This window comes from Neomonachus schauinslandi, chromosome 16 (assembly GCF_002201575.2).
Source record: "Neomonachus schauinslandi chromosome 16, ASM220157v2, whole genome shotgun sequence".
Taxonomy (NCBI): Eukaryota; Metazoa; Chordata; class Mammalia; order Carnivora; family Phocidae; genus Neomonachus; species Neomonachus schauinslandi.
In genome coordinates, this window is record NC_058418.1 from 16,707,728 (window position 1) to 16,730,702 (window position 22,975).

Below are 22,975 nucleotides of genomic sequence, written 5' to 3' on the forward strand. Positions count from 1 at the left end.
GCAGGGGTGAGAGGCCGGTTAGTGGCCTCCACCCACCGGCTGGGGGAGCGAGGCGGGGGGAGAGCGCCCGCAGGTCTTGGTGGGTGGGGCTCCTTTGGGGAGGCAGGGGAGCGGGGGCGGGGTGTCGACGCTGGGGTCGCGGGAGGGGGGGAGCAGCGGGGAAGAGACGGAAAGGGGCAACTGGGGAGGGGGCGTTGAGCAGGGGAGTGGAAACTCCCGGGTCTCTGAGACGGGGGGTGACCACTGGGGCGCTGGGGGAGGGGAGGAAGAAGGAGGGGGCAAGTCTGGGGATGGGAGAGAGCTCCCCCAAGGTTCGGTTTTGCCCTCTCCCCCGTTTTGTCCCCACAGATGAGAACTCACAGACAGAACAGGGGAAAAAACCAAATGCACATTTATTAAGCTCAAGACATAGACTCCAAGGGTGCAGGGAAACCGATCTTCGGAGGGGAGACGGGGAGGTGCCGGGAAGCAGTACGTGGGGACTCTGGGGGGCTGGGGCTGGACTCCCGGACCCCAGGAGCTGGAGGCCTGAGTCCCTGGATCCGGGATGCAGACGGGCTCTTTCGGGGGGTCGTCGTTGCCAAGGCCTGGGGAGGGGCAGCGGGGTGCAGCAGCACTAGCCTCGGGTGGGTGGGACGGCTCATTCGGGGGAGCGCTCCCCGGCGCAAGGCGGGGTCCCCACCGCCTCCACCCGGTCCTCAGGCTTCCGCACTCAGGCAGGGACAGCAGTGGAGGTGCCCAGGGCTGGTTTTACACGCCGCCACCTCCAGGCGCTGGGGACCAGGGGGCGGGTGGAGGGAGAGAGAGAGACAGAGAGAGCGTCAGAGAGCTGTGGTGGGCCACCTGCTGCACCCTGTGCGGGTAGCCCCTCCCACAGCCAGTGCGCCCCCGCCCCCATCCTCCCATGGAAGCCAGACCCCCAGGGACTGTCGTCTTTGAGCTAACACTGGGGAATGTCTTGCCTCCCCACACCCTGATGCGTTTAGGGACACCTGGGTGGCTCTTGTCCTGCCCCACAGGACACTGTCATGGAGGGGAACACACTTGTGATGAAGCTGGAGACCCCTGGCCCAGCTTGGGCCTTTCTGGGATGTCCCCCTGGAGTCTCCATCCCCCTCCTGTGTCCCAGCCTCCTCCTACACCCCCATCCCAGGCCCACACCCTGTCTCCCCAACATTTGGACACAGCCGGAATTCCCCTGTTTCCCTCCCACTTGGGACCATCACTCAACTGGAGTGAGTCACAGTCCTGGGCATATTCTGAGACCTTGTGCTAGCCGCCCCCCCCCCCCCCGCCCCAGTCATCCACAAAGTCATCCACAAACCCCCATTAGGGTTTTTAAATCTCATGAAAAGAACATGAAACAAAACACATCAAATTCCACACCAAATCCCCCCAAGCACTGAGTACCCCAAGGCCCACTTTTTAGTTCTGAGACCTTTTATGAGAGCCAGAGAGATCCCCATTTCTGATTTGTGTAAGTCCCTGGAAAGAATGCAGTCCCACTAAAAACAGGTCAAGATATTTTTACATAATTTGAATTAACACCCCCAAGGAGTCACAATCTTTCATCTACAGTTTATTCCCTCCTCCATCCTAATCTCTGTCCATCTTCCTTCACCCCTCCTTCACCCCTTCACCCCTTCCTTCACCCCTTTCTCCCCACCCCCGCCCCCCCCCCCCCCCTCCCCCCCCCCCCTCCCTCCCTCCGCACCCTTCACCCTTCCACCCTCTACCCCCCAACACACACCCTCCATCCTCTTCACTCTTTATCCTTTTCCTGTACTTTCCATCCTCACGCTCCTTACATCCCTGTGTTCTCTTCTCCAAAATCAGTTTTTTAAATCTGTATTCTATAAGTCTTTCCTTTTGTTATTTTGATACAATTATTCAAAAACCCTTCCCCCCTCCCTCCCTCCCTTCCTTCCTTTTTCTTTCTTTTTTCTTTTTTTTAAGTAATCGCTACCCCCAACGTGGGGCTCGAACTCACAACCCTGAGATCAAGGGTCACAAGCTCCCCTGCCTGAGCCAGCCGGGTGCCAGTCTCTTTCATTTTTCTTGATCATTTCATCCTCGGTCTTCCCACCTGAGCAATAAGGTCTAGAAAATATCCCATCTTCCTGCCTCCTGTAGTGCTCAGCTCTGCCCCCATTTGGACTGTGCCCCCCCTCTCTTCACAGACTTGTGGCTTTCTCCCCTGGGGAATTAGTTCATCCTTGCTTTCTCGGAGCTTCTCCACTTGTTTCTGGGAAGCTTCCTCGGACTTTTTAGGACATTTCCCACATCCCACTGACTCTCCGTGGGTTAACTAACCTCTTCCATCTGCGGGGCCTCAGCTCCCACTGCAGTTCCCCTGGTCCATTCATTGGTGGCATCGTTCTCCGCCCCCCTTCCCCTTCTTACCCCCAGCTCTCCTCCTCCCAGAACCACACCCTTCCTCACCCTCACCTGAGGAGGGAAGCTCCGACTTACAGGATTTGCATGTTGGGCTGTGGAAGCAAAGACCAGAGAGAAAAGCATCAAGAAATCCAATTAGTCCCAGGCTTCATGAGAAAGTTGTGAGGGGATCCTGGGGCCCTTCTGTTGGGGAAATACCCCTGCACCCCAGGCTGCTCCCGCCCCTCTCCTCTCTCTCCCCACTGCTGCCAGACCTCTCAGACCTGGAGTCCGCCTTCCTGCACTTCACCTTCTTGCCTGTTAGGAGAGAGATAGACACAACGAGACAGGACATAAGGGTCTGGACAGAAGCCAGCCGGGAAACTGTAGGTGCCCAGGGACCCCGAGGCAGCCCTCTTTGAGGTGCTTTGGAGCCTAGAAAAGGGTCACACTTACTGATGATGATGAGGATGCCCAGCAGGAACAATATAGTGGCCAGAGTCATGCCCACCGTCTGCACAGTGTCGTAGTCTGGGGGAGATAATGGGGGACATCAACGTGGGTAACACCTCAGCCCTCCCTGGCTTCGAGGTTGCCCAGCCAGGGGCCCGGAGTCCAAGGATGCTGCGGGCCATGCTGGGGGCTCCGCCAGTTGGCTAGCATGAGGATGGACGGCAGGAGCTTGGGAGCTCCCTTGACCCCTTTACCCTCCACCCATCTCTAGATGCTCTGTGTATACATAAAACCATCCTCTACATCATAGATACATACATCTCACCTCATTTTACTGCCTCCCCCTGGTCCTGTCTACCATTGTCACCTGTCTGAACTATCGCAGCAAGCAACCTGCTCTGTGGTGTTCCCGCACCCCAGTCACAGGGATCCTGCTAAAACCTAAGTCAGATCAGAGTCCCCAAGCTTGGAGGACCCCACCTCACCCTGGCTTCCATTGCATTCCAAGGAAAAGCTGAAGACCTCACCACAGCCCACCCAGCCCTGCATCACCTGGTCCCTGTTCCTTCTCAGACCTCACCCCACTCCACTTTCTGCCTCAGTCCCCTACTCCAGGCATACTGGTCTCTCTGCCATTCCTGGAGCAGATCAGGTATGGTCCTACCTCAGGGCCTTTGCATTTGCTGTGCCCTCTGCCTGAAAGCTGCCCCCCCCCCCCAATATTCCTTCCTTACCAATTTCTGGGCTTTATTCAGATGTCAGTGAAACCTTCTCTGAAACCTTGTCTATTTAGAATTTCCCATCCTCTCCTCAACCCTTTACAATCTCATTCCTGCCTGTATTTTCCTTCATAAGAAGCATTCTTGTCTAATATGCCACGGTAAATACCCTTGAACAACACGCAGGTCCCCTTAGATGCAGATTTTTTTTCAATAAATATAGTACAGCACTCTAAATGTCTTTTCTCTTCCTTATGATTTTTTTTTTTAGCAAGCTCTACACCCAGCTTGGGGCTTGAACTCACGACCCCAAGATCAAGAGTCGCATGCTCTACTGACTGAGCCAGCCAGGCGCCCCTCTTCCTTATGATTTTCTTAATAACATTTTTTTCTCTAGTTTCCTTCATTGCCAGAATACAGTACATAATACACATAATATACAAAATACATGTTAATCGACTGTGTATGTCATTGGTAAAGCTTCTAGTCAATAGTAGGCTATTAGTAGTTAAGTTTTGGGGGAGTCAAAAGTTATATGTGGATTTTCAACTGCATGGGGGGGGTCGGCACAACCCTAGTTCCCAAGTTGTTCAAGGGCCGATTGTATTTATTGAAATATGAATTTATAGAGCACCCACTCGGTACCAGCAGTGTCCAGGCCTCTGCCTCAGGGAATGGACTTTCATATTGTGATAAAGCACGGAACAAAATAAAATGAAACCTCTGGCCATGTGACTATGACTAGTTGTATCTGTGGCTCCTGTTGGCAGAGAATCAGGAAGGGCCTCTCCTAACAGAGCAGTCAGTATTTGCTCTGAGCCCTGAAGAAGGAAAAGGAGCCTTAGTCAGCTGTGTGGAGAGCTAGACAAGTAGTATTCCTAGCAGAGGGAACAGCATGTGCAAAGGCCCTGGGGTGGGAAAGAATTTGGTATATTGGAGGAACAGTATGAGTGAGCAAAGGGAGAGGGCAGAGGAGTGTGTAGAGAGGGAACCCAGGCCAGGTCTGCTAGACCTGGGGCTAATTTCTTTAAGCTTCAGTGCTGTGGGGATGATTTAATGGCATGACCCAAGTAAATCTTTCCCATAAGCCTCATAGGTAGAAACTAATACTATCCTTTATTTACAGAAGAGGAAAAGTTGCTTGCTCAAGGCCACACAGCTAGTGAGGGGATAAGCCAGGATTCAGATCCAGGCAGCATGGCCTCAGAGTGGTATATGCTTTTCTGATGACCACAATGCTAGGCCAGAGTCCTGGTGAAGCCTGAAGGAGGTCCAAAGAGGATAACCACCCCCCCCCGCAATCCGATTCTGCCCTCTATGAGTCCATCCGATGTAAACTGAATCCGCACGGTCACACGGCCAGTGGCCCAGCAAGTATCATGTTGCCAGGGCTGAAGCCATTTCAGCAATAACCTGTGGGGACCTGCAACCACCCCTTTATCCAGCCCCAGGGTACCCTCATCAGAATCTGCCACTCACCATAGTAAAATGGGTCAGGTTCCTGAGGAACTGTGGCAAGGAAGGCAGGAAAAGAGAGAGAGGGAAAAAAAATATTTCAACACTGGGTTTCTTAACATTTTTGAGACTCCAGATGGGGCCACTGGCCCAATGCTTTCTGGGTAGAAATCAGATAAAGATGCCCCTTGATCTGAATGATATAGCCTCATGCATGGCAGGACACAAGGCTTGAAGAGTGGAGCATAGGCTGGATTCCAGCCCCCACTCACACCATTCATTAGTCAGTACCTTCCCTTGTTCAGTGCACAACCTACCAAACTGTACACGGCAGTCCTGGAACTAGTCCCCTGTGAAAGTTTGAGGCAAGCTATGGACTCATTTCCTGAAAAACACATACACCTTCCCATTTGCATCTGATGCTGGGGTTAACAGACTCCAATCCCACTGGTAAGCTGCTGAGTGTATCAGCTTCCCCCGAATACTCCCTAAAACTTCTCAGTCATCTGATAGCTCCCAAAAAGTCAGGCACTGTGGCTACTATTCTCATCCACTCGCTCTTGCCGCCGAATCCAATGCAGAGGAGCTGTCCTATAATATACCTTATATTATATTACATGTAATATGTACTTTATGACTTATTTGTAAGACATCATCAATTTTAAGATTCAAAATTGACTTCATAATAGCTTTCTCAGTGTGTGTGTATATGCTTGAATATGTATGGAACTCTACCGTACGAAACATACCCATTCATTAGAAGACTCACCCCAATTTCAGAAATGTTAATGTGTGGATAAAATTTGTGTGTGTGTGTGTGTGTGTGTGTATTTACTTTTCCCCATCCCCCACCTCCCTGTCCCAAACCATAATTCCCCTTCAGGAGAGCTCAGACCATGCTTCCCATTCAAGAAACCCATCCTGATGGCTCCCTGATTCCTGACAGTTCTCAGTACATTCTGTCTTGTCTAGAGCCGAATTCTGCAAAGCGTGCACCACTAGCTGAGGGACACCAGGACTGCGAGGGCAATGCCTCTGTCTGTGAGGACTAATGCACTGTCATGAATGTTCTGGAGGCTCAGGGAAGGATGGCAGCTGCCTTGAGGTTGAGGGGAGACCACGTGACTAATTCTGGCCAATGAACTGTGCGTGGAAGCCTCACGTGACTTGCAGGCTGGCGCGTTTAAGGGTTCTTACAAGAGCTCCCTTCCGCCTGTTGACCTGGTGACACGAAGTTTTCTTTGGCGAGCAGAGACCCCCGGCTGACCTGCGATGGAGGTGTCGTGTAAGTGAGACTTCAACCTTGGTTGTCAGGAGCTGCTGAGATTTTTGATACTATTTGTTACCACAGCACACTCTAGCCTAAACTGATACAGGTGGCACCCAGGCAAGACCCGGAATAGCACCGTTTCTCGCAACGTGTAAGTTCGTCCTCCTCAGTTTCCTGTCCAGTCTTCACGGAGGAAGTCGTAGGTAGGTGCGGAGGTGTCTTTAACACCTTCCACCTTGCTAAGCTCCCTCTTTTCCCGCGAGAACACCGTCCTTGGGCTCACAGCCTTCAGCAGTGATAGCTCTGTAGAATTTTGTGAAATTATTTAGTTTTCTCCAGCATTTCATAGCACTGACTCCATGCCAGGCTCTGTTCTAAGCACTTCACAGGCGTTAACACACCTCCATCTACACAGCCACTCCCTGATTCAGGGGCTGTCTGCATCCTCATTTCACAGAGAAGGACACTGAGGCCCAGAAACGTGGAGTCACTTGTTTAAGATCATGTTCATACTTGCCTTGAAGGCAAAAAAAAGAGAGAGAGAAGGAGAGAGAAATTTTCCTTTTGTGATGGTGATGTAAAATGAAGCTAATTAAGTTTTTCAAAAAGCTAATCCTTTAAAGGCAAAATGCTAAATATTAGTGTGGGGAACATCTGGATAGGGCAAAAATCGTACTCGAAAACGTCAAGATGGGGAAACGTTATTTTAGAGTCATACGTGCTGTCTTAGCTCCTCCACCAGATGGGGAGAAAATTTCTTTGACTCCTCTGCCATTAATCCTGACATTTATAAAAGTCTTTCGAAGAAGTTTTCTAGAATGAATGAAAGAAAGAAATGAATAAATGAGTGAGCGAGTGAGTGAGTGAGTGAATGAAGGAAGGAAGGAAGGAAGGAGAGCCCCTGCTAGGCGGCAGGAAGCTGCATCAGAGGTGAAGTGGTTGGATTATCCTACTTTGTCTCCTGTGTTTCCATACACCCTGCCTTCCCAAACCATCAGGAGCCCACTGGGTGAGCACCTGCTCCAGAATCCTCTTTGGTTCCACCCTGGGTGCCCTGGGCATTATGCAGAAGTCCCTCTTCTGGTCCCTGCTGCCCCAGGAATCTGGTTCCTCAGGGCGAGGCTGGGCTAAGGGTGGAGCCAGGAGGCAAGGGAAGAAGTGTGCACCACTCCTGGCCAGTTGCCAGGGAGACATCAGGAAGGAGGTGGTTGCTATGGCAACTGGGGCATCTTAAGAGGTGAAGAGAGGTAATGGGTTTGGGTACCCTAGGCTGGGTGGGGTCCTGGGGGTTAGGTGTCTAATTCCAGGGCCTATCTTGGCTCCCTCGGTTCCCTTTGTACCTCCCATTGTTGCCCCTGCAGGGCTGGCTTCTGGCCAAGCCGAGGGTCCTTCTCAAGGATAGGGACCCGGGCCTGGTTGTGCTCCTGCATCCCCTTTCTGTTTGCCCCCATCGCTCCCTCCTGCTGTCTGACAGGGTGGGAGAGCCCTCATCTCCCTCCCCCGTGCCCCCCCCCCCCCAATAATCCATTAATCAGTTTAAGTGGTGCAACACACAACATGCTCTTCCTCCCCACCCCCCGGGGTTTCCCAAGACCTGCCGTCCCCTCTTCTGCTGTGACTGGGGAAAAGGTGGGGGGGGGGGCTGAGGCGTCTGTCCTCCCACCTCTGCCCATCTGCTGCCATCGATCCTGTTAACCACCATCTCTGCGAAAAGAAGCCCTGGGCTCCTGCCAGGCCCGCTGGCTCAGCCCTGCCCCCTCTCCCTAGGGTGGCTTCCAGCCTCTGCAGCCCCCCCCCCCCCGCCCTGCTTCAAATTCTGCAGATATGGCTCAGTGCAGCAGCCCCTGCTTGCCGGGAAAGGGGGCAGGGGGAGATCGGATGGAACTGGGGTTCCCTTCACCACCAGGGGCTCCTCAGCACCACTGGCCTATCCCCTCTGGCCCTGCTCTCAGTGCTGGAAACCCCACCCCCACCCCCATCAGAGCATTCTTCCCCCGTTCCTCTGCAGAGGCAGGCTCAAGAAAGGGGGCTCTTAGGGGGCAGTGAGTGTTTAAGTGGGCTCATAACTGGGTTGAGGGGTGTGAAATGTAAATCGCCATGTGGCTGGATGGGGGTGAAGAAGGGACATCTGTGTGCACACCCGAGTGCACCTCCTGGACCAAATAACACCCCTGCATGTGGGCTGGGAAGGAGGGTCCTGCCCAAGGGGGGCTCACTGCAGTGGCTCGGCCCCACCCGCTATCTCTCTCCGGAGCTGTGGGTCCATCTCTCTCTCTCTCTCCTCCTCACTCCTCCTCCTCTGTGAATTTCTCTATGCCTCTCTGTCTCTTTGTCTCTGATTTTCTCTCTTTCTCTGCATCTCTTTCTGTTGCTCTCCGCCTTCCCCTTCACTCTCAATCTCTTGCAGCCTCATATCTGTCTTCTCCGCGGGTCTCCCTCTGTGTCTCTGGCTCTGGGTCTCCTGCCTCTCTTGCTCTCTCTCTTTCAGGCTCTCAGTCAATTTTTCACATTCCTTTCCATTTCCCTCTCTCTTCTGTCTCCTTCCATCTCTCTCTCACTTCCTCCAGCTCTCTCCCCACTGTCTTTCCGTCCTGCTCCCTCCTTCCCGCGGAACCTGCCTGTCAGGGATTTCAGGAGACACCCACCATAGGAGCCAGCGCTGGAAAAGCGAGGGATATGCCCCCCTTCCCTTTGCCCACCTCGGAAACCCTGAAATTTGCGAGAGCCCCTGTGGTCGCAGACCCACCCGTTCCCACCCTCGAAGCCCGTCTCTTCGCGTCCGCTACCGCCGCTGTGCAGGACCAGCCGCCCGGTTGCCATAGCTACCGGTCCGCGCATCCTTTCTCCCGGGACTGCCGCTCTCCAACCGCGGGTCCCGCACAGGAACGACACCACCGGGAGGGGGTGTCCAAGAGGCCTGGAGGGGCGCCAAGGGGTGCACTGCAGGGGCCTCCGCCCATGGAAGGAACAGACATCCCCTTCCCCATTCCCCTCCCTTTTCAATACTGGAATCTCCCTAGATCCTCTCCCCTAAGCTCTAAGATCCCGGAGCCTCCCTCCCCACCCGCGCGCCCTCTCCCCAGGCGACGCTCACCCTTTGTGGGGGCCTGGGTCGGGGTCGCCATGCCGGGCCGGAGCAGGGGGCGACTGGATGCCGAGGCGGTGAAGGCTCGGCTGCAGCAGCTGGAAGCGGGACGGACTGATGTCGGGGGGAGATGGGGGGAGCCCTGGTGGGGGGGGGGGCCGTAGCCAATGGGGGCCCGGAGAGCCCGCCCCCGTCCCGGCCACCCCCGCCCCCGCCCCCGCCCACTGCCGACGTCCCCGCCCCTTCCCCAAGGGTGGGGGCGCCCCCTGCCGGGGCCAAGGGGGCGCCCGGGCTTTCGCGCAGAGGGACTGACAGATCCACAAAGCGCTGTCTAGAGAGAAAAGCATGTTTTATTGAAGTCTGGGCGGCAGAGAGGAGTCTGTGGGGGCAGGGCTGGGAGAGAGGGCAGTCCAGGTGGCGGTGGGCGCGCAGGTGGTGGGTGGGAGGCATCAGGAGCCAGGGGAATCCTGTGGGGGTGAAAAAGGTGAGAGGCAAGAGAGCCCCCCAGCCATCCCATCCCACCCTTCGCTCCCTTCTCCTCCCCCCATCCCCCAGCCTAGCCCGAGCTGCAGGACCTGGCTGGGTTCCATCGCGCCAGGTGTCTCTACCGCCTGCGGGTGGACAGACCTGCTGGGGAACACGGAGAGTTCGGGTGTCAGGAGGGGCACCCCAGCTCCTGCGGAGCGGGGAGCAGCAGGGCAACTCCCGGACCTCTGGTTTCAGATCAAGCCCCTCCCTCCACGCGCCTGTCCCGGCCAGGAAAGGGGCTCTTGGAACGCGCCCTCACCCCCAAACACCAGAAGTCTCCCCAGACTCACGGCGGATGGAGCTGCGGAAAGTTCCCTCCTCTTCATCAGGTTCCCCAGTCCTGGCAGAAGGAATTGGAGATGAAAAAGGAGAGAGGCAGCCGCCCCCATGAATCCCCCAGTGCAGCCCTAATTTCACAGACCCCTGTACTGAGGGCCAGAGATGGGCGAGGAGCAGGCTCGGGGTCCGCCAGAAAATCGGACGCACCCAGGAGCGGTTTAAGCGTGTGGGAGGAGGTGCTCCAGGTGCCTCCCGGAGTGCTGGGGAAGAGCCTGGAAGTTGGTGGGGGAGGGGTGGCCGAAGGACTTGAGGGCGGATGGCCTGGAGTCAGCGTAAGCTAGAAACCCAGAACGCTCATCTCCTAGTTGAGTGATCTCGGGCAAGTGACTTCACCTCCCTGCGCCTCGGTTTCCTCGTCAGTAAAATGAGGTTAACAACAGCACCTACCTCATGCAAGGGGTGTGAGGAGTAAATAAGATAATACACAATAAACAGTATCTGGCACCTGGGACTAAATATTAGCTATTATTTAAAATCACATCTACAGTTGTTTTAACATGGAGAAGGTATTCATACATTGCTTTAAATTTTTATTTAAAGATGAATCAAAGAGCTAGGAACAGGACGCTGAGCTAAACTGGGCCGCCAAGTGCGGTGATCTCATTTCGCCGTGGCTCTTTCTCTCACAGCACTTATCACGCTTTGTGATTTTATATTTGTGGGGCTGTTGGAACCCACGGCCGCCGCCCCCACTGGGCTGGGAGCTCAGCCAGGCAGGGAGGGCGGTTTATCTATTCACCACTTGGTCCCCAGGGCCTGGCTTGGGGCTTGGCACATAGTAGGTGCTTAATACATAGTTGCCGAAGGGTCTCTGGCTGCGGGTCCGGTGGACTCCCCGCCTCACCCCCAGCGCCCCTCTAGAGCGAAAGTAGGTGAGTGAGAGCCCGGAGGGGCCTCTTACCTCTGCTGCTGGTTGAATTTGCACCGGCACCTTCTGCCTGTGGGGGGGGGGGGGGGTGTGGGAGGAGGACGGGGCTGAGATTCAGCTCTAGGCAGGCACCGAGCGGCGCTCATGCGCTGGCTCAGGCTCGCGAGGGGCGGGGCCGTGGGGACAGGGGCGGGGCGGGGGCGGGGTAGGGGAGGGGCGTCAACAGGGCGGGCAGAGGGCGGGGACGGGGCGGGGACGGGAGCGGGGCGGGGCCGAAAACCCACACTTGCGGGGGCTGGAGGTAGTGGGGTGTGGGTACTCACTCAGGATGATGAGGATACCCAGGATGAAGAGGATCCCGGCGATGATGAGGCCTCCGATCCGCAGGGATTTGTAGTCTGTGGGCGGCAGGAAGGAGAGTGAGGGCAGGGAGGAGAGGAGGAAGGAGAGGAGAGGAGCAGAATGGGGAGGAGGGGGCAAGGGGGATCAGGGAGGGGGAAGGGATAGAGGAGATCAATGAGAGGAGGAAGAAGATAGGGAGGCAGGAAGAGAGGGATGGGGGAGGAGAGGATGGGAAGGAAAGGGAGGAGGTGGGCAGGGCAGGGAGGAGGGAGGAAACAAGGAAGTAGGGGAGGATGGTGGAGAGGATGAGTGGAACAGAGAGGGGAGAAAGGGAGGCACGGCAGAGGATGAGCCATAAGATACTGAGAGGTTAAAGGAGAAAGAGACTTCGAGAGACAGAGAGGGATCACATAGAGACACAGAGACACAGAGAGACAGACAAGGGGAGATCAAAACAAGGAGTCAGAGATCTCTGAGAGACGAGAGAGAGAAGGAGAGTGATAGAGCTACAATCAGAGTCAGAGAGACAGAGATGGAGAAAGAGGAGTAATGAGGACAAGATGGGCAAACCCAGACCATCGCTCCCAACTCCCACGGATAGACACCCCTCCCTCCCTCACCATAGGTGAATGGGTCATGTTCCTGTGGAGGTTCTGGAAAGAGAAAGAAGTCAAGGGTTGGATGCTTCCTGGGACTCTGGACGGAGAAGGGCATAAAGAGAGACCTTCTGGGGGCTTTAGTCTCCTGGGCTGAGAGTCTGGGGACTGTTGGACCTTGAGCAGGCTGCCCACCCTCTCTGGGTCTTAGCTGCCTCATCTGCACTGTCCTGGGTGGGGCAGGGGGCACCTAACTGCCCCCGCTTTCTGTCTTATCCCATGTTGTCAGTGATTCTGTCATTCGAGGGAAATGGGCCTCCATCCCACTGTCCACCTTTGCCTGACCTTGCATCCACTCCCCTACCCCAAATACTAGTTTGTGACTGGACCCCATGTGAAACCCCCAATTTCCTGGTACCCCAACTGACTCAGTTTAGGTTGGAGTCTCTAACTTGGCTCTCTTGAAGGGCTCCCCACCTTGCCTCCCTTGGGACTGAGGTGGGTGGTGGGCTACATAGCCCAGACTCACCTGCATTGGCTGTGGTGAGAAAACCCATACAGAGAACCAAGAAGTGGTAGAGAGGCGCCATTGTCCTGGGGGACACCAAGGGTCAAGAAATGTGTTCCCTCATTCCCCCCCACCATTGGGACTTGAACCCAGGGGGTTAAATCAGAGTCCAGGGGTTTGATTCCAAAAGTGTCCATCATCCAACTTGGCCACTGGGAGAAACAGGGGTACCCCCCGCTTCATGCGGACACAGTGTCACCAAAACAAGTCACAGTGGGCGTTGTACGACACACAGCAAGGGCAGGGGTGAGACACACAGTCTACAGGGGTCTCCCACAGGCCCGGGCCTCCCCACAGCAGGCCCCAGATGCCCCACACCTACCCCATGGGAAGAGCAGGATGGCTCGCCCCACCCAGGTGGAGAGACAGACACACGCGGTGAGGGATGAGGGACGATGCAGGCAGGACCTGCCCAAGGGTCCACCTGCCCACACACCAGGGCCTCCCTGTGTCCGCGTAATATCCCAGTTCTCCTGCCCTCGGCCGCGGGCCCGCTCTCTGCCTGACCCTGGGTATAAATATCTCCCACTTCACCCTGGAGGAATTTGCCTCACACAGGCCACCATGGCAACAGCCTTCCTTCCCCCACTCGGGGGTCATGCACAACCCTGCTGGGGTGAGGCCTGGCTGCCACACGGCTCCAGGCTGCTCCTGTGGGAAAGGCCACCCCTTCTCATCTTCTGGAAATGATGAGAACGGGGGAAAAACATCCCCTCTGCCTGCCTCTGGGTGATATCTTTCATGGGCGGACACGGCCAGGCGAGTGGCATGAGGCCCAGAGCAGAGGGGCCGAGAGACAGAAGACAGATGCCAGGGGCAGGGACACACACACACACAGACACACACACTCAAGCACAGGCAGTGGGGCTGGAATGGAGACAACACCCATTCCCCCCAAACGCCTGGTTGGAGCAAGCTGTGGGGTGGAGACAGTCACTGAAATGATACTCTTCATCTGAGCCTCCAGTGCCCCCAAATCGTGACGCAACCCGACCTACACACGTGAGTGTCCGAAACCCACCCCAGCCAGGGTGCACACGCAGCAGGAGGGGAGGGAGACGTACCCACACGCCCACTCCTGGGGAACCCCACCGTCCCACCCACGCTCCCTTCCTCTTGGGTCTGGCCTGCCTGGGAAGCCACGGGCTGGCCACTCCTGCTCCCAAAATAGGTGGCCCAGCCAGGCGAGGGGTGAGGCCTGGAGGGGAGGGCAGGGGACGCTCACCCCAATCAGGCTGTCCCCTGCTGAAAGGCCCCCAAACGTCCGGCTGTGCCGGGGGTGAGCACTTTGGACCCCCTGGCCCAGAGCTGGACTGCGCCCGCCCTCAGCGGTCTCCCCTCCCAGCCCCACCCCACCCCTACCCTCCCCAACCAGCAGCTGTAACTGGAGCCGGGGCTGGAGGGGGGCCAGGGGGCGGCCCCCAGCCCAGACCGCCCTGGCCCGCTAGGTTAACTCTCTCAGCTCAGATGGAGGAGCCGCAGGAGATGCGTCGGGATGGCTGGAGAAGGGCCGCGCTGGCAGGGAGGACGGGACCCCGGACACACACACATGCCCGCACGCACGTACCCACGCTCGGGCCTCGGGCCCACCTCCGAGAGCTTCCGCCCCGCGGTGGGAAGGTGGGTGTCAGTGGTTTTCTGTGAGATCCCTGCGGATGGGGCCCAGTCGGGGCCTAAGGTCACCCCGTCTGAGTGCTTGGGAGCCCACTGACCCCTGACCCCAAGGTTCTGCGGGGACCTGGGCGGCACCACAGGGCTATTGTGGGGTCATTTCAGCGTGTGTGTATGTTGTCTGCTGCTGACTGTGAGGGCCCCCAGGAGGGCACACCACACAACGCGCGTGCACACACACACACACACGCACACACGCACACACAGAAACCTAAAGATCTTGCTTATCTAGGCACAAAACCAAACAAAATACAGATGTGTCCCCACAGACAAACACAGAGGCAGATATACAGAGAATAACACACCGTGGGGAAACCCAAAGACACACCCGCACAGCCAATACTCCTTACACGAGTCAAAAAACACCAACAGATACATTTGTGTACGCACGCAACACACACACACTCATTCCGATGGACGCCGGACAGAGACACAAAGACCTTGCCACACACGTCCACCCTTACAGATGGTCACACTCTTGTGAAGACATTCAAATGGCTGTACAGAAACACACTGATGGACGCCGGGGTGGCTCAGTCGGTTAAGCGTCTGCCTTCGGCTCAGGTCATGATCCCTGGGTCCTGGGTTCGAGCCCCGCATCGGGCTCCCTGCTCAGCCGGGAAGCCTGCTTCTCCCTCTCCCACTCCCCCTGCTTGTGTTCCCTCTCTCGCTGTGTGTCTCTCTCTCTGTCAAATAAATAAATAAAAAGAAAGAAACACACTGATACACACAGCACACATAAATACACCCCACAGCGCAGGCGCACAGCTAGCCCTCCTCCAGTTTCAGGGATGGGAAGGCCACACGCCGCGCACGGGTGTCTACACGCACTTCCGTGAGCACAAAGAGAAGCAGAAATGCCCTCAAGGACACCGCCACACGACCCGCCACTCTTACACATAACCACAAAAACAGACACACACAAACTGTGTTCATACCCGCCTGCACGGGCCAACAGGGCCCTGTCACAGGCAGACAGGCCTACACACTTGTGACACACCACCAAATGTGTGTTGACACGTTTAACCCCAAACCTCCCCTTTCCTGATCTCATGTGGCCTGTGGGACTCTGTGCTGTTGAATAACACACACGCTGTCCTCACACGCGGGCCAGACTCATGGGCTCTGGTGACAGAGAAAGCTGGTTCCGGGTCTGAGCTCTGCCTCTCCTGGTTGTGCGACCTTGAGCAGCCCATGTGACCTCTCTGTGCCTCCGTTTTCTGTCCCATAAAATGGAGAAATCACCGAGATCACACGTATTAACACTGGGCCAGGCTCAGAGGTCTCTGAACCCAACACAGGCTTCTTATTAACTCCATTTTAGAGATGAGCAAACCGAGGCTTAGGAAGGTGGAGCTAATTCTCCTGAGGTCCCTGGTGGTTAAGGACAGATACTGCCCCTACCCTGAAAGGGCCAGACACGGGCTCAGACTCTGGAGGACACAGAGTGGGGAGCACGTGGGCATGCTCATACTCAGGCACAGGCATAGAGAGCCCGGACACACACACACAGGGGACCCGCCTCAGAGGACCCAGGGGGCTTTGAAATGCACCCTCATCCTTGTACGGCTGCGCCTCTGCCCCTCATGGCCCTGCACCCCAGGGTCACCGGCAGTCTCTGGTTAATGATAACCCTGATGTTTATGCAGCCCTGGGGAGGGCTGACAGAGAAGCAGGGAAGGCAAGCAGGGCTGGGGGCACCTGGCCAGCTCCAGCCCGTCCTTGGCTTCTCCTCCTCACAAGACCCACTGTTCCAGAGTGGAGCAACTCAGCCACTTTCTACCTGGGTGATGCTGGGCACATGACGTAACCACTCTGAGGCTCAGTTTCTCCTTCTGTAAAATGGGGATAAACTCGTAGTCAGCTCAGAAGGAAGCTGGTGCTGTTAAGTCTTCTGGGTATGTGCGGCCGTAGCCAGAGAAGCTGTGTGTTTTCCTCAGGGGCCGGAGGAGAGTGGTTAGGTTTAGATCTGTCCAGGGCCATGAGGTGAATCATTCAACCTCCTCGTGCCTCAATTTTCCCATCTGCAAAGTGGGGACCAATAGTATGGGACCCACCTCACGGGGCCGTTGTGAGAACTGAATAAATTCATGTTAAGTCAGACATACAGGAAGTGCTCAATGATTATTATTACTGCTGTTTCGGGTTGGGTAACAAGTGTCATTTATTTATTTTTCTTATTTAATGGGCAGAATCTATCGAAATTGCTAAAAGCTTAGGCCAAATGAAAACGACCAGTATCCATGAGTTCGGATCTCCCAAGAAAGAACACAAAAATCACGCAGAGAGGCCCTGGAGCCGGCTTCCTGGGCTTGAGCACTGGCCCTGCCCCAGCTGGTAACCCAAATCTCAAATTAACTTGACCTCTCTCCTCAGTGTTTCCATCTGTAAAATAGCCATATAATAAGATCAACCTCAGAGGGTTGTGATGAGGTCGGTGTGAGCCGATAGACAAAGTTTTAGGACAGGGCCTAGTGCAGAGCCAACGCTGAGGAAGGGGGGGTGGCATCCTCACCATCATTTTTCCCCTGAGTTGGTTCCTTGTCCCAGTGGGTGGTGGGTACGCAAGGGGTTAATTTCAGGCTGGCGAGGGAGGCTGTGGGTTTGGGGCTGGGCAGCTGCCCTGCTGAGTGTGGCCACCAGAGGGAGCAGCTGGACCCCTCTAAGCCTTGGTGACCCGGCACATCACACCCTCTTGGGAGCCCGGGGAGGGGGCTGGCTGGGCGTGGCCAGGATGGCTCCAGCCCCCCAGTGGTCTCTCCTCCCACCCCCTCCGCCTGCCGAGCCATCCGGTCCCCACCCTGGTGACATCCTCCTCACACTCCGAGTGGGGTGGAGTGGGGAATCTGGGGAGGGGGCTGGCCGAGAGGGGTCAGGGCAGCTCCAGCCCTTTGTGGCCCCTCCCCTCCCATGGGGCCATCCAGTCCCTTCCTTAGGGCTGCTCTTCCTACGGCCTCTGACCCCCTCCTCCTTCTTAGGCTGCATTGCCGGGCGCACCCAGTGCCCAGTGAGTCCCTTTCCCAAACCTCTAAGGAGAAGGGGCGTGGGAGGAGGGGAAGAACAGGGAACTGGAAAGGGTGGTGAGAAATAAAGACACCAGACAGCGGGACGCGCGCGCGCACACACACACCAACAGAGATTGAGAGACAGAAACAGAGACAGAGAGAAACAGAGACAGAGAGACAGACGGAAATAAAGACAGAGAGTGGGAAGCTGACTAACTCACTGAGTCAGAAACACAAAAAGAGAGAGAGACAGAAAAGGAAAGAGAAATAGACAGAAAATTAGACACCAGAGGGATACAGGAAGAGAGAGAGGCTGAAAGAGAGACGGAGAAAGGAGAGACAAGCCGGGACAGAGTGTGCCAGCTGGCGGGATGGAGGGTCGCCTGGTGCGGCAGATGTAGCGGCCCCAGCCCGCTGAGCTGGGTGGGCAGAGAGAAGCCGGAGCCCCGGCGGGGGTGAGGGGCATGGGAGGGGCAGGCGTGCTTCTACTGCTGCTGGCTGGAGCCGGCGTGGGGGTGGCCTGGAGACCACCAAAGGGAAAGTGTCCTCTGAGCTGCTCCTGCTCCAAGGATAGTGCCCTGTGTGAGGGCTCTTCGGACCTGCCCGAGAGCTTCTCCCCGACCCTGCTGTCACTGTGAGTGTCAGGCCCTCCTGAGGGTGAGGATGGGAGTCCTGGGGCCCCGGGGGGCTGGGGGCTGGGGGCAGGGTGCCGGGGTCCCCGAGGAAGCAGGGACCCTTCAGGATCTTGGGAGGTGGGCAGCGAAGGATGTTGGGATGCCTCAGCGAAAGATGTTGGAGCTGCTGGGATTTGGACAGGAGCCGAAGGGAGACTCCAAAGCCCAGGGCAGCATTTGGGGCCCCGGGGCGGTGGGGAGGGGGGAGGGCGGCCGTGGGCGGTCGAGGGGGAAGCTGCATGTTGCCAGGATCCTTGCCAAATGGCTGTTTCCCTAGGATGGAAAGGAAAGACATCCGGGGTTGGGGCGGCATGCCAGGGTCCCCCAGACAGGAGACGGCTCTGGGGCGGGACCGGAGCGTTGGGGTGATTGTCTCCTCACCCACAACTGCCCACGTCCCCAGCTCACTCGTCAGGACTGGAGTCACCCAGCTGAAGGCCGGCAGCTTCCTGAGGGTGCCCACACTGCACCTGCTGTGAGTGGGGCCCAGCTGAGCCGACAGCTAGCTCGAGGGAGTGAGGGGGTGTTCCCACCAGTGTGTGGGGGGTCTCTGCTCACATGTGTGTTTGCGCATGTCTGCGAAAGCATCGCGTGTACCTGTGTGTATGAGACCATGTGCATGAGGGTTGGGGGGGCAACGTTAACATGTCAGAGAGGGGGCAGCCACTCTGGAAAAATGGCTTTCTTGCTCCCTTGTCAGCCTCTTCACATCCAACTCCTTCTCTGTGATTGAGGACGATGCATTCGCGGGCCTGTCCCACCTGCGGTACCTGTGAGTGAGGCCAGGGGATGGCGGCGGGGATGGGGGCTCGGGAGAGGAAGCAGGGACCCACCTGTGGCTCTGACAGTAGAGGGAGTAGGGGCTTATTGGCGCCTTGGGGAGTAGGGTGAGTGTCTGGACAAAGGTCCGTCCTGGAGGGGCAAGAGGCCTGGTGTCTTGGGTGGGGCCAGGGCTCCTGCTCAGCTGCGTGATCTCAGCCTGCTCACCTCCCCTCTCTGTGCCTTAAGATCCACAAAGGGCCTGGATAACCCAAGACTGTTTCTGGCCCTCCCTGACTTAGGGGAGCCCAGGGAGAGGACAAAGAGGCCAGAGACAAGAAAATGTCTCGTATGAACGGGAGACAACTCTGAGGTGGTGATGGGGGTGATGGGGGCGGTTGCGTCGGCGTTGGTGACCATGGTGTCGATGGGGACCCTGTCGCTGCGGCTGCCCGGGAAGCGGTGGCATTACTGAGGATGATGACGCGGGGGTGACGTGGGTCAAAATGGCAGCCCCGATGGCACCGGGGCTGGGGGCGATACCGATGGTGAGGTCTGAGGGGCTGGGCTGGGTGCCGTCGCTGTTGTGGGGCGTTGGTGATTCCAGCGTTGGTGTTGCTGCGGGCGTTGCTGGGAGGGCACGGCGGCTGGCACTGGTGTGGGCGTGAATGGGAGTTGTGGCAGCAGCCGTGCCGGTGGCCGGGCGCCCTGGCGATGTTGGTATTGCCGATGCTGCTCCGCGTGCTTTTGGTGACGGTGGCAGCATTGGTGACGATGGTGGCAGTCCTGTTGGGGTTGTCATGGAGGCTGTGTTGTTGGTGATGCCTCCCAGTAGTGCTGGGTGAGGCTTGGCGACGATGCGTTGGGGTGACGGGAGTGGGTGGCGGTGGGGGCACAGCGTGGGGTTGACCATAGTCTCAGCCATGCTGTTGGCACCGGGGTGGGGGATGGTGATCGAGGCTCGGGGGTGCGTCATGATGGATGATGGCGGAGGTATGGGTGGTGATGTCGAAGCTAGTGCTGGGGTCGGTGGGCCGGCGGAGTTCACTGTGAGGCTGGCAGGGAGCACGGGGTTAGGTTCTTGCCTCCTGGGATGAGCGTCCGGAACGCTGGGGAGGACAGGTTTCTGGGGAGGCTTCAGCACATTCCAGTGGCCTATGGCTTAAATGGGGTGAGTCTCCCCAAGCGCCCCGGGGGGCCACAGCAGGGAACCAAGGGCCTCCCCCTCACCCCCCTTCCCTCCACAGCTTCATTGAGGACAATGAGATTGGCTGCATCTCTAAGAACGCTCTCAGAGGACTCCGCTCCCTCACACACCTGTGCGTGCCTCCCCCAAGGCCTCACCCCTCCCTTCCGCCTCACCAGCCTGCCCTGACAGCCCCCCACCCCCAAACCCCATCACCCAGGGACACAGGGGATCCGGGTCGCTGGTGACGGCTGCTCCTCCTTCTCTCCTTCCACCAGGAGCCTGGCCAATAATAATCTCGAGACCCTCCCCAGATTCCTGTTCCGAGGCCTGGAGACCCTAACTCACGTGTGAGGCTCAAGGGGGCTGGGTGGGTCAGGGGAGCTGGGGGCTGTTTGAGGGGGCAGGCGAAGGCCACTTTTGGCTGACACAGAGAAGTATGGCGGCAATGGTTCCTCCGTAGGGCCCCATCCCGAACCCTTGCCTGGGGAGGGGGCGGGGAACATGGCCTCCAGGGGGGTGGAAGCCAGGTCGCAGCCCCTCCCCGGCCTCTTGCCCCAGGGACCTCCGCGGGAACCCGTTCCAGTGTGACTGCCGTGTCCTCTGGCTCCTGCAGTGGATGCCCGCCGTGAATGCCAGCGTGGGGACTGGGGCCTGCGCCGGCCCCACTGCTCTGGCCCACAGGCAGCTCCGCCACCTCGACCCCAAGACGTTCAAGTGCAGAGCCATAGGTGGGGGCTTTCCCGGCAGGGTGGGAGGGGCCGCAGGGGTCCCAGAAGAAGGTGGGAGAGCAGGGGAATGGCTCCCAGGGCTGAAGGGCTCACCTCGCTCCCTGCTCTGCTGTTTCCCAGCTTGTGAGCCCCTGAGCATGAGCATCAGCTCCCTGAGCCTCAGTTTCCTCATCTGTAAAATGGAGGTAATAAACCGTGCAGTAGGATTGCAGCGAGAATTCAGTGATGCATCCACGCCCGCATGTGGTGCTGAGCCTTGGATGGGAGGCCCTCATAAGTGTGCACTCTGGTGGTTGTTATTAATATAAAAATGACCTTTTAAAAATACTTGCTATGATCACGTTGCTTTTCCATAAATACGTTTTGGTACCTTTATGGGTCCTGGGCAGTGCAAGAGGCACAGCGGTGACGAGGACGGCCCTGGCTCTTGCCCTCCCAGAGCCCAAGGCACAGGGAAAGGTGGAGGGTGAGAGCCCGGAGTGGTCAGGACTGGGGTGGGGGAAGCCCACCGAGCTGCGGGTGCCCCGAGCCAGAGCGAGGGCCAGGCACAGCGGGAGGGCCAGGGAGGGCTTCCTGAAGGAGTGGGTAAGGCTATTAATGTAATAATCAGTTCTTACCAGCATCTAAGTGTAAGTCGTGTTTTGGGGTTGTGGGACTCCTAGAACCAGAGAATTTAACGTAAGGGTCACTCTTTATTCAGCTGTCCCACAGTCACTGAGGGTCACTCTGTGTCCGGCCCTGTGAGAGGCAGAGGGCACACTGTGGCAACCCAGACAGCAATGGGCCCTGCCCTCAGAGCTCTGGCGGGTGAGGACATAGACATTGAATAAAATGTTGCAGAAACAAAAGTATGCTACACATTGTGATAAACACAGGGAGCAGTGAGGGAGATTAAGGTGGCAGGGTGGTCCTACCTTCCACGGGGCGTTGGAGAAAGCTTCTCTGAAGAGGTGGCTTTACATCCAGATGTAGCTCAGTGAAGTACAGAGGGAAGAGCCCTCTGGAGAGAGGGGACAGCATGTGCAAGGGTCCTGAGGCAGCAGAGAGTCTGTCCTGCTTGCAAGTCAAAGGCAGGCAGTGTCTTGGGGGTGTGAGTGAAGGGAAGGACACAGGTGAGGTCCAAGTCAGCAGGGGCCTCACTGTGTAGGACTTTGAAAGCCACAGAGAGCAGAGTGGATTTTACCCTGAGGGCTGTGGGAAGCCATGGAGGGTTTCAAGCAGGGGGTGATGTTATGATGGCCATTTTTCAAAGATCCAGCTTTGGGTGGGCATCCTTGGTGGCTCAGTTCATTGCTTCAACCCTGGTGCCTGGAAACAGGGCCTGGCACATAGAGTGAAGTATTATAACCTGGAGTCTACACCCGGCTCCACCACCAAGCTGGGCAACCTTGGTGCATCATTTCCATAAAAGCTAAGTGGCCATAACCAAGAGGCTCAGAATCCCATGACTTAAAGAAGACAGAAGGGTCTGAGGTGAGCAGTCCAGGCAGGTGGGGCAGCCCCTGGGTGTTGTCCTGGTTTTCATGGTTGAAACGGAGTCGTGGCACGTCCATCTGCCAGGCCATGGGGAGAAGGGGAAAGAGACCAAGTCCAGGATGAGCTGTTGTCAAACAAGCGAGGCGAGCATTACCCTCAGCACTTTGCTCTTTCTCCACGGGGAACTTAGCCTGGACAAGGCCGTACCTAACTTCAGGAGGGAGGTGTTGGCGGAGCGCTGGGATCCCATGGTAGGCAGCTCTGTGCCCCAGTCCTCATTCATGGAAAATGGGAAGGCTGGGATAGCTTCCTCGTCTGTAGAATGGATAGAATGAAATGTCCCTCACAGGGATCTTGTGAAGTTACATGTATTAAGAAATACGTTGCGTCTAAGCAATGATTCGATGATGTCATGCAGCTTAGAAAATAAAGCATTCCCCTGTTGTTGTGACTTAATTCATCTATCGATGAAAAGATTCCACTCCGTGTCCCTCTGAGGTGCACACCAGGATGGTCCTCATTTCAGAGATGTGCAAACCGAGGCTCAGTGATGAGGGCCCGCGGGGTCCCCCGTGCCTGCCTGACTCTCTCCTGCCGCCCCCCAGAGCTGTCCTGGTTCCAGACGGTCGGGGAGTCAGCGCTGGGCGTGGAGTCTTTCTCCTACCAGGGGGAGCCCCACGTCGTCCTGGCGCAGCCCTTCGCGGGCCGCTGCCTGATCCTCACCTGGGACTACAGCCTGCAGCGCTTCCGGCCTGAGGAAGAGCTGTCAGGTGAGACCCCGCCCCCCACCCCGACTTTCCAGCCCCCTGCCTGCCCAAGAGCCTGCCTGGTGGGCCTGACCTGCCCCGCGGCCTAACCTGCCCTCTGGCTCCCC

General features: G+C 57.1%; 3 protein-coding genes across 7 annotated transcripts in view; 1 reads left to right on the forward strand and 2 right to left on the reverse strand.

Moving 5' to 3' along the window:
• Positions 1-368: 368 nt before the first annotated feature.
• On the reverse strand, positions 369-9,523 carry FXYD7 (FXYD domain containing ion transport regulator 7). Of its 4 annotated transcripts, none has more exons than XM_044922296.1 (6): positions 9,368-9,523; positions 5,028-5,057; positions 2,833-2,907; positions 2,661-2,694; positions 2,449-2,489; positions 369-773 (listed from the first exon to the last, which is right to left on the reverse strand). In XM_044922296.1, the coding sequence occupies exons 1-6, from the start codon at positions 9,396-9,398 to the stop codon at positions 751-753; spliced, it is 234 nt and encodes a 77-aa protein (XP_044778231.1). In that variant the 5' UTR covers positions 9,399-9,523; the 3' UTR covers positions 369-750. The 4 variants fall into 4 exon arrangements, with proteins under 4 accessions (XP_044778231.1, XP_021556575.1, XP_021556574.1 ...); XM_021700900.2 differs by having other exon boundaries at positions 2,652-2,694; positions 9,368-9,489; XM_021700899.1 differs by lacking the exon at positions 9,368-9,523 and adding an exon at positions 8,973-9,345 and having other exon boundaries at positions 745-773.
• A 165-nt stretch (positions 9,524-9,688) lies between these two features.
• On the reverse strand, positions 9,689-13,961 carry FXYD1 (FXYD domain containing ion transport regulator 1). 2 transcript variants are annotated; one of them, XM_021700905.1, is made up of 8 exons: positions 13,825-13,961; positions 12,561-12,625; positions 12,056-12,088; positions 11,417-11,491; positions 11,127-11,163; positions 10,177-10,226; positions 9,934-9,985; positions 9,689-9,825 (listed from the first exon to the last, which is right to left on the reverse strand). In XM_021700905.1, exons 2-7 carry the CDS (start codon positions 12,619-12,621, stop codon positions 9,963-9,965), a joined length of 279 nt encoding a protein of 92 aa, XP_021556580.1. In that variant the 5' UTR covers positions 12,622-12,625; positions 13,825-13,961; the 3' UTR covers positions 9,689-9,825; positions 9,934-9,962. The 2 variants fall into 2 exon arrangements, with proteins under 2 accessions (XP_021556580.1, XP_044778164.1); XM_044922229.1 differs by lacking the exons at positions 12,561-12,625; positions 13,825-13,961 and having other exon boundaries at positions 9,692-9,825; positions 12,056-12,422.
• Positions 13,962-17,739: 3,778 nt separating this feature from the next.
• Positions 17,740-22,975, forward strand: part of LGI4 (leucine rich repeat LGI family member 4) — a 7,343-nt gene continuing 2,107 nt past the window's right edge. The window contains exons 1-7 of the mRNA XM_044922259.1: positions 17,740-17,909; positions 18,353-18,424; positions 18,650-18,721; positions 19,956-20,027; positions 20,173-20,244; positions 20,456-20,625; positions 22,707-22,878. Of these exons, the coding sequence (XP_044778194.1) occupies positions 17,740-17,909; positions 18,353-18,424; positions 18,650-18,721; positions 19,956-20,027; positions 20,173-20,244; positions 20,456-20,625; positions 22,707-22,878 (800 nt within the window). The remainder of the gene's footprint in view (positions 17,910-18,352; positions 18,425-18,649; positions 18,722-19,955; positions 20,028-20,172; positions 20,245-20,455; positions 20,626-22,706; positions 22,879-22,975) is intronic.

Bases quoted from the DNA above. Each gene is read 5' to 3' on its own strand.
- FXYD1 (XM_044922229.1), bottom strand. From the start codon at position 12,251: ATGAGGCAGCTAAGACCCAGAGAGGGTGGGCAGCCTGCTCAAGGTCCA. The intron at 11,492-12,055 runs GTGAGGGAGGGA...TGCCGCCCACAG, and splicing joins ACATGACCCATTCACCTATG to ACTACAAATCCCTGCGGATC. The intron at 9,986-10,176 runs GTGAGTCTGGGG...GTTCCCCAGCAG, and splicing joins TTTCCGCAGCTCCATCCGCC to GTCTGTCCACCCGCAGGCGG.
- FXYD7 (XM_021700898.1), bottom strand. From the start codon at position 9,111: ATGCGCGGACCGGTAGCTATGGCAACCGGGCGGCTGGTCCTGCACAGC. The intron at 2,695-2,832 runs GTAAGTGTGACC...CTCTCCTAACAG, and splicing joins GGGCATCCTCATCATCATCA to GCAAGAAGGTGAAGTGCAGG. The intron at 2,490-2,651 runs GTCTGGCAGCAG...TTGCTTCCACAG, and splicing joins GCGGACTCCAGGTCTGAGAG to CCCAACATGCAAATCCTGTA.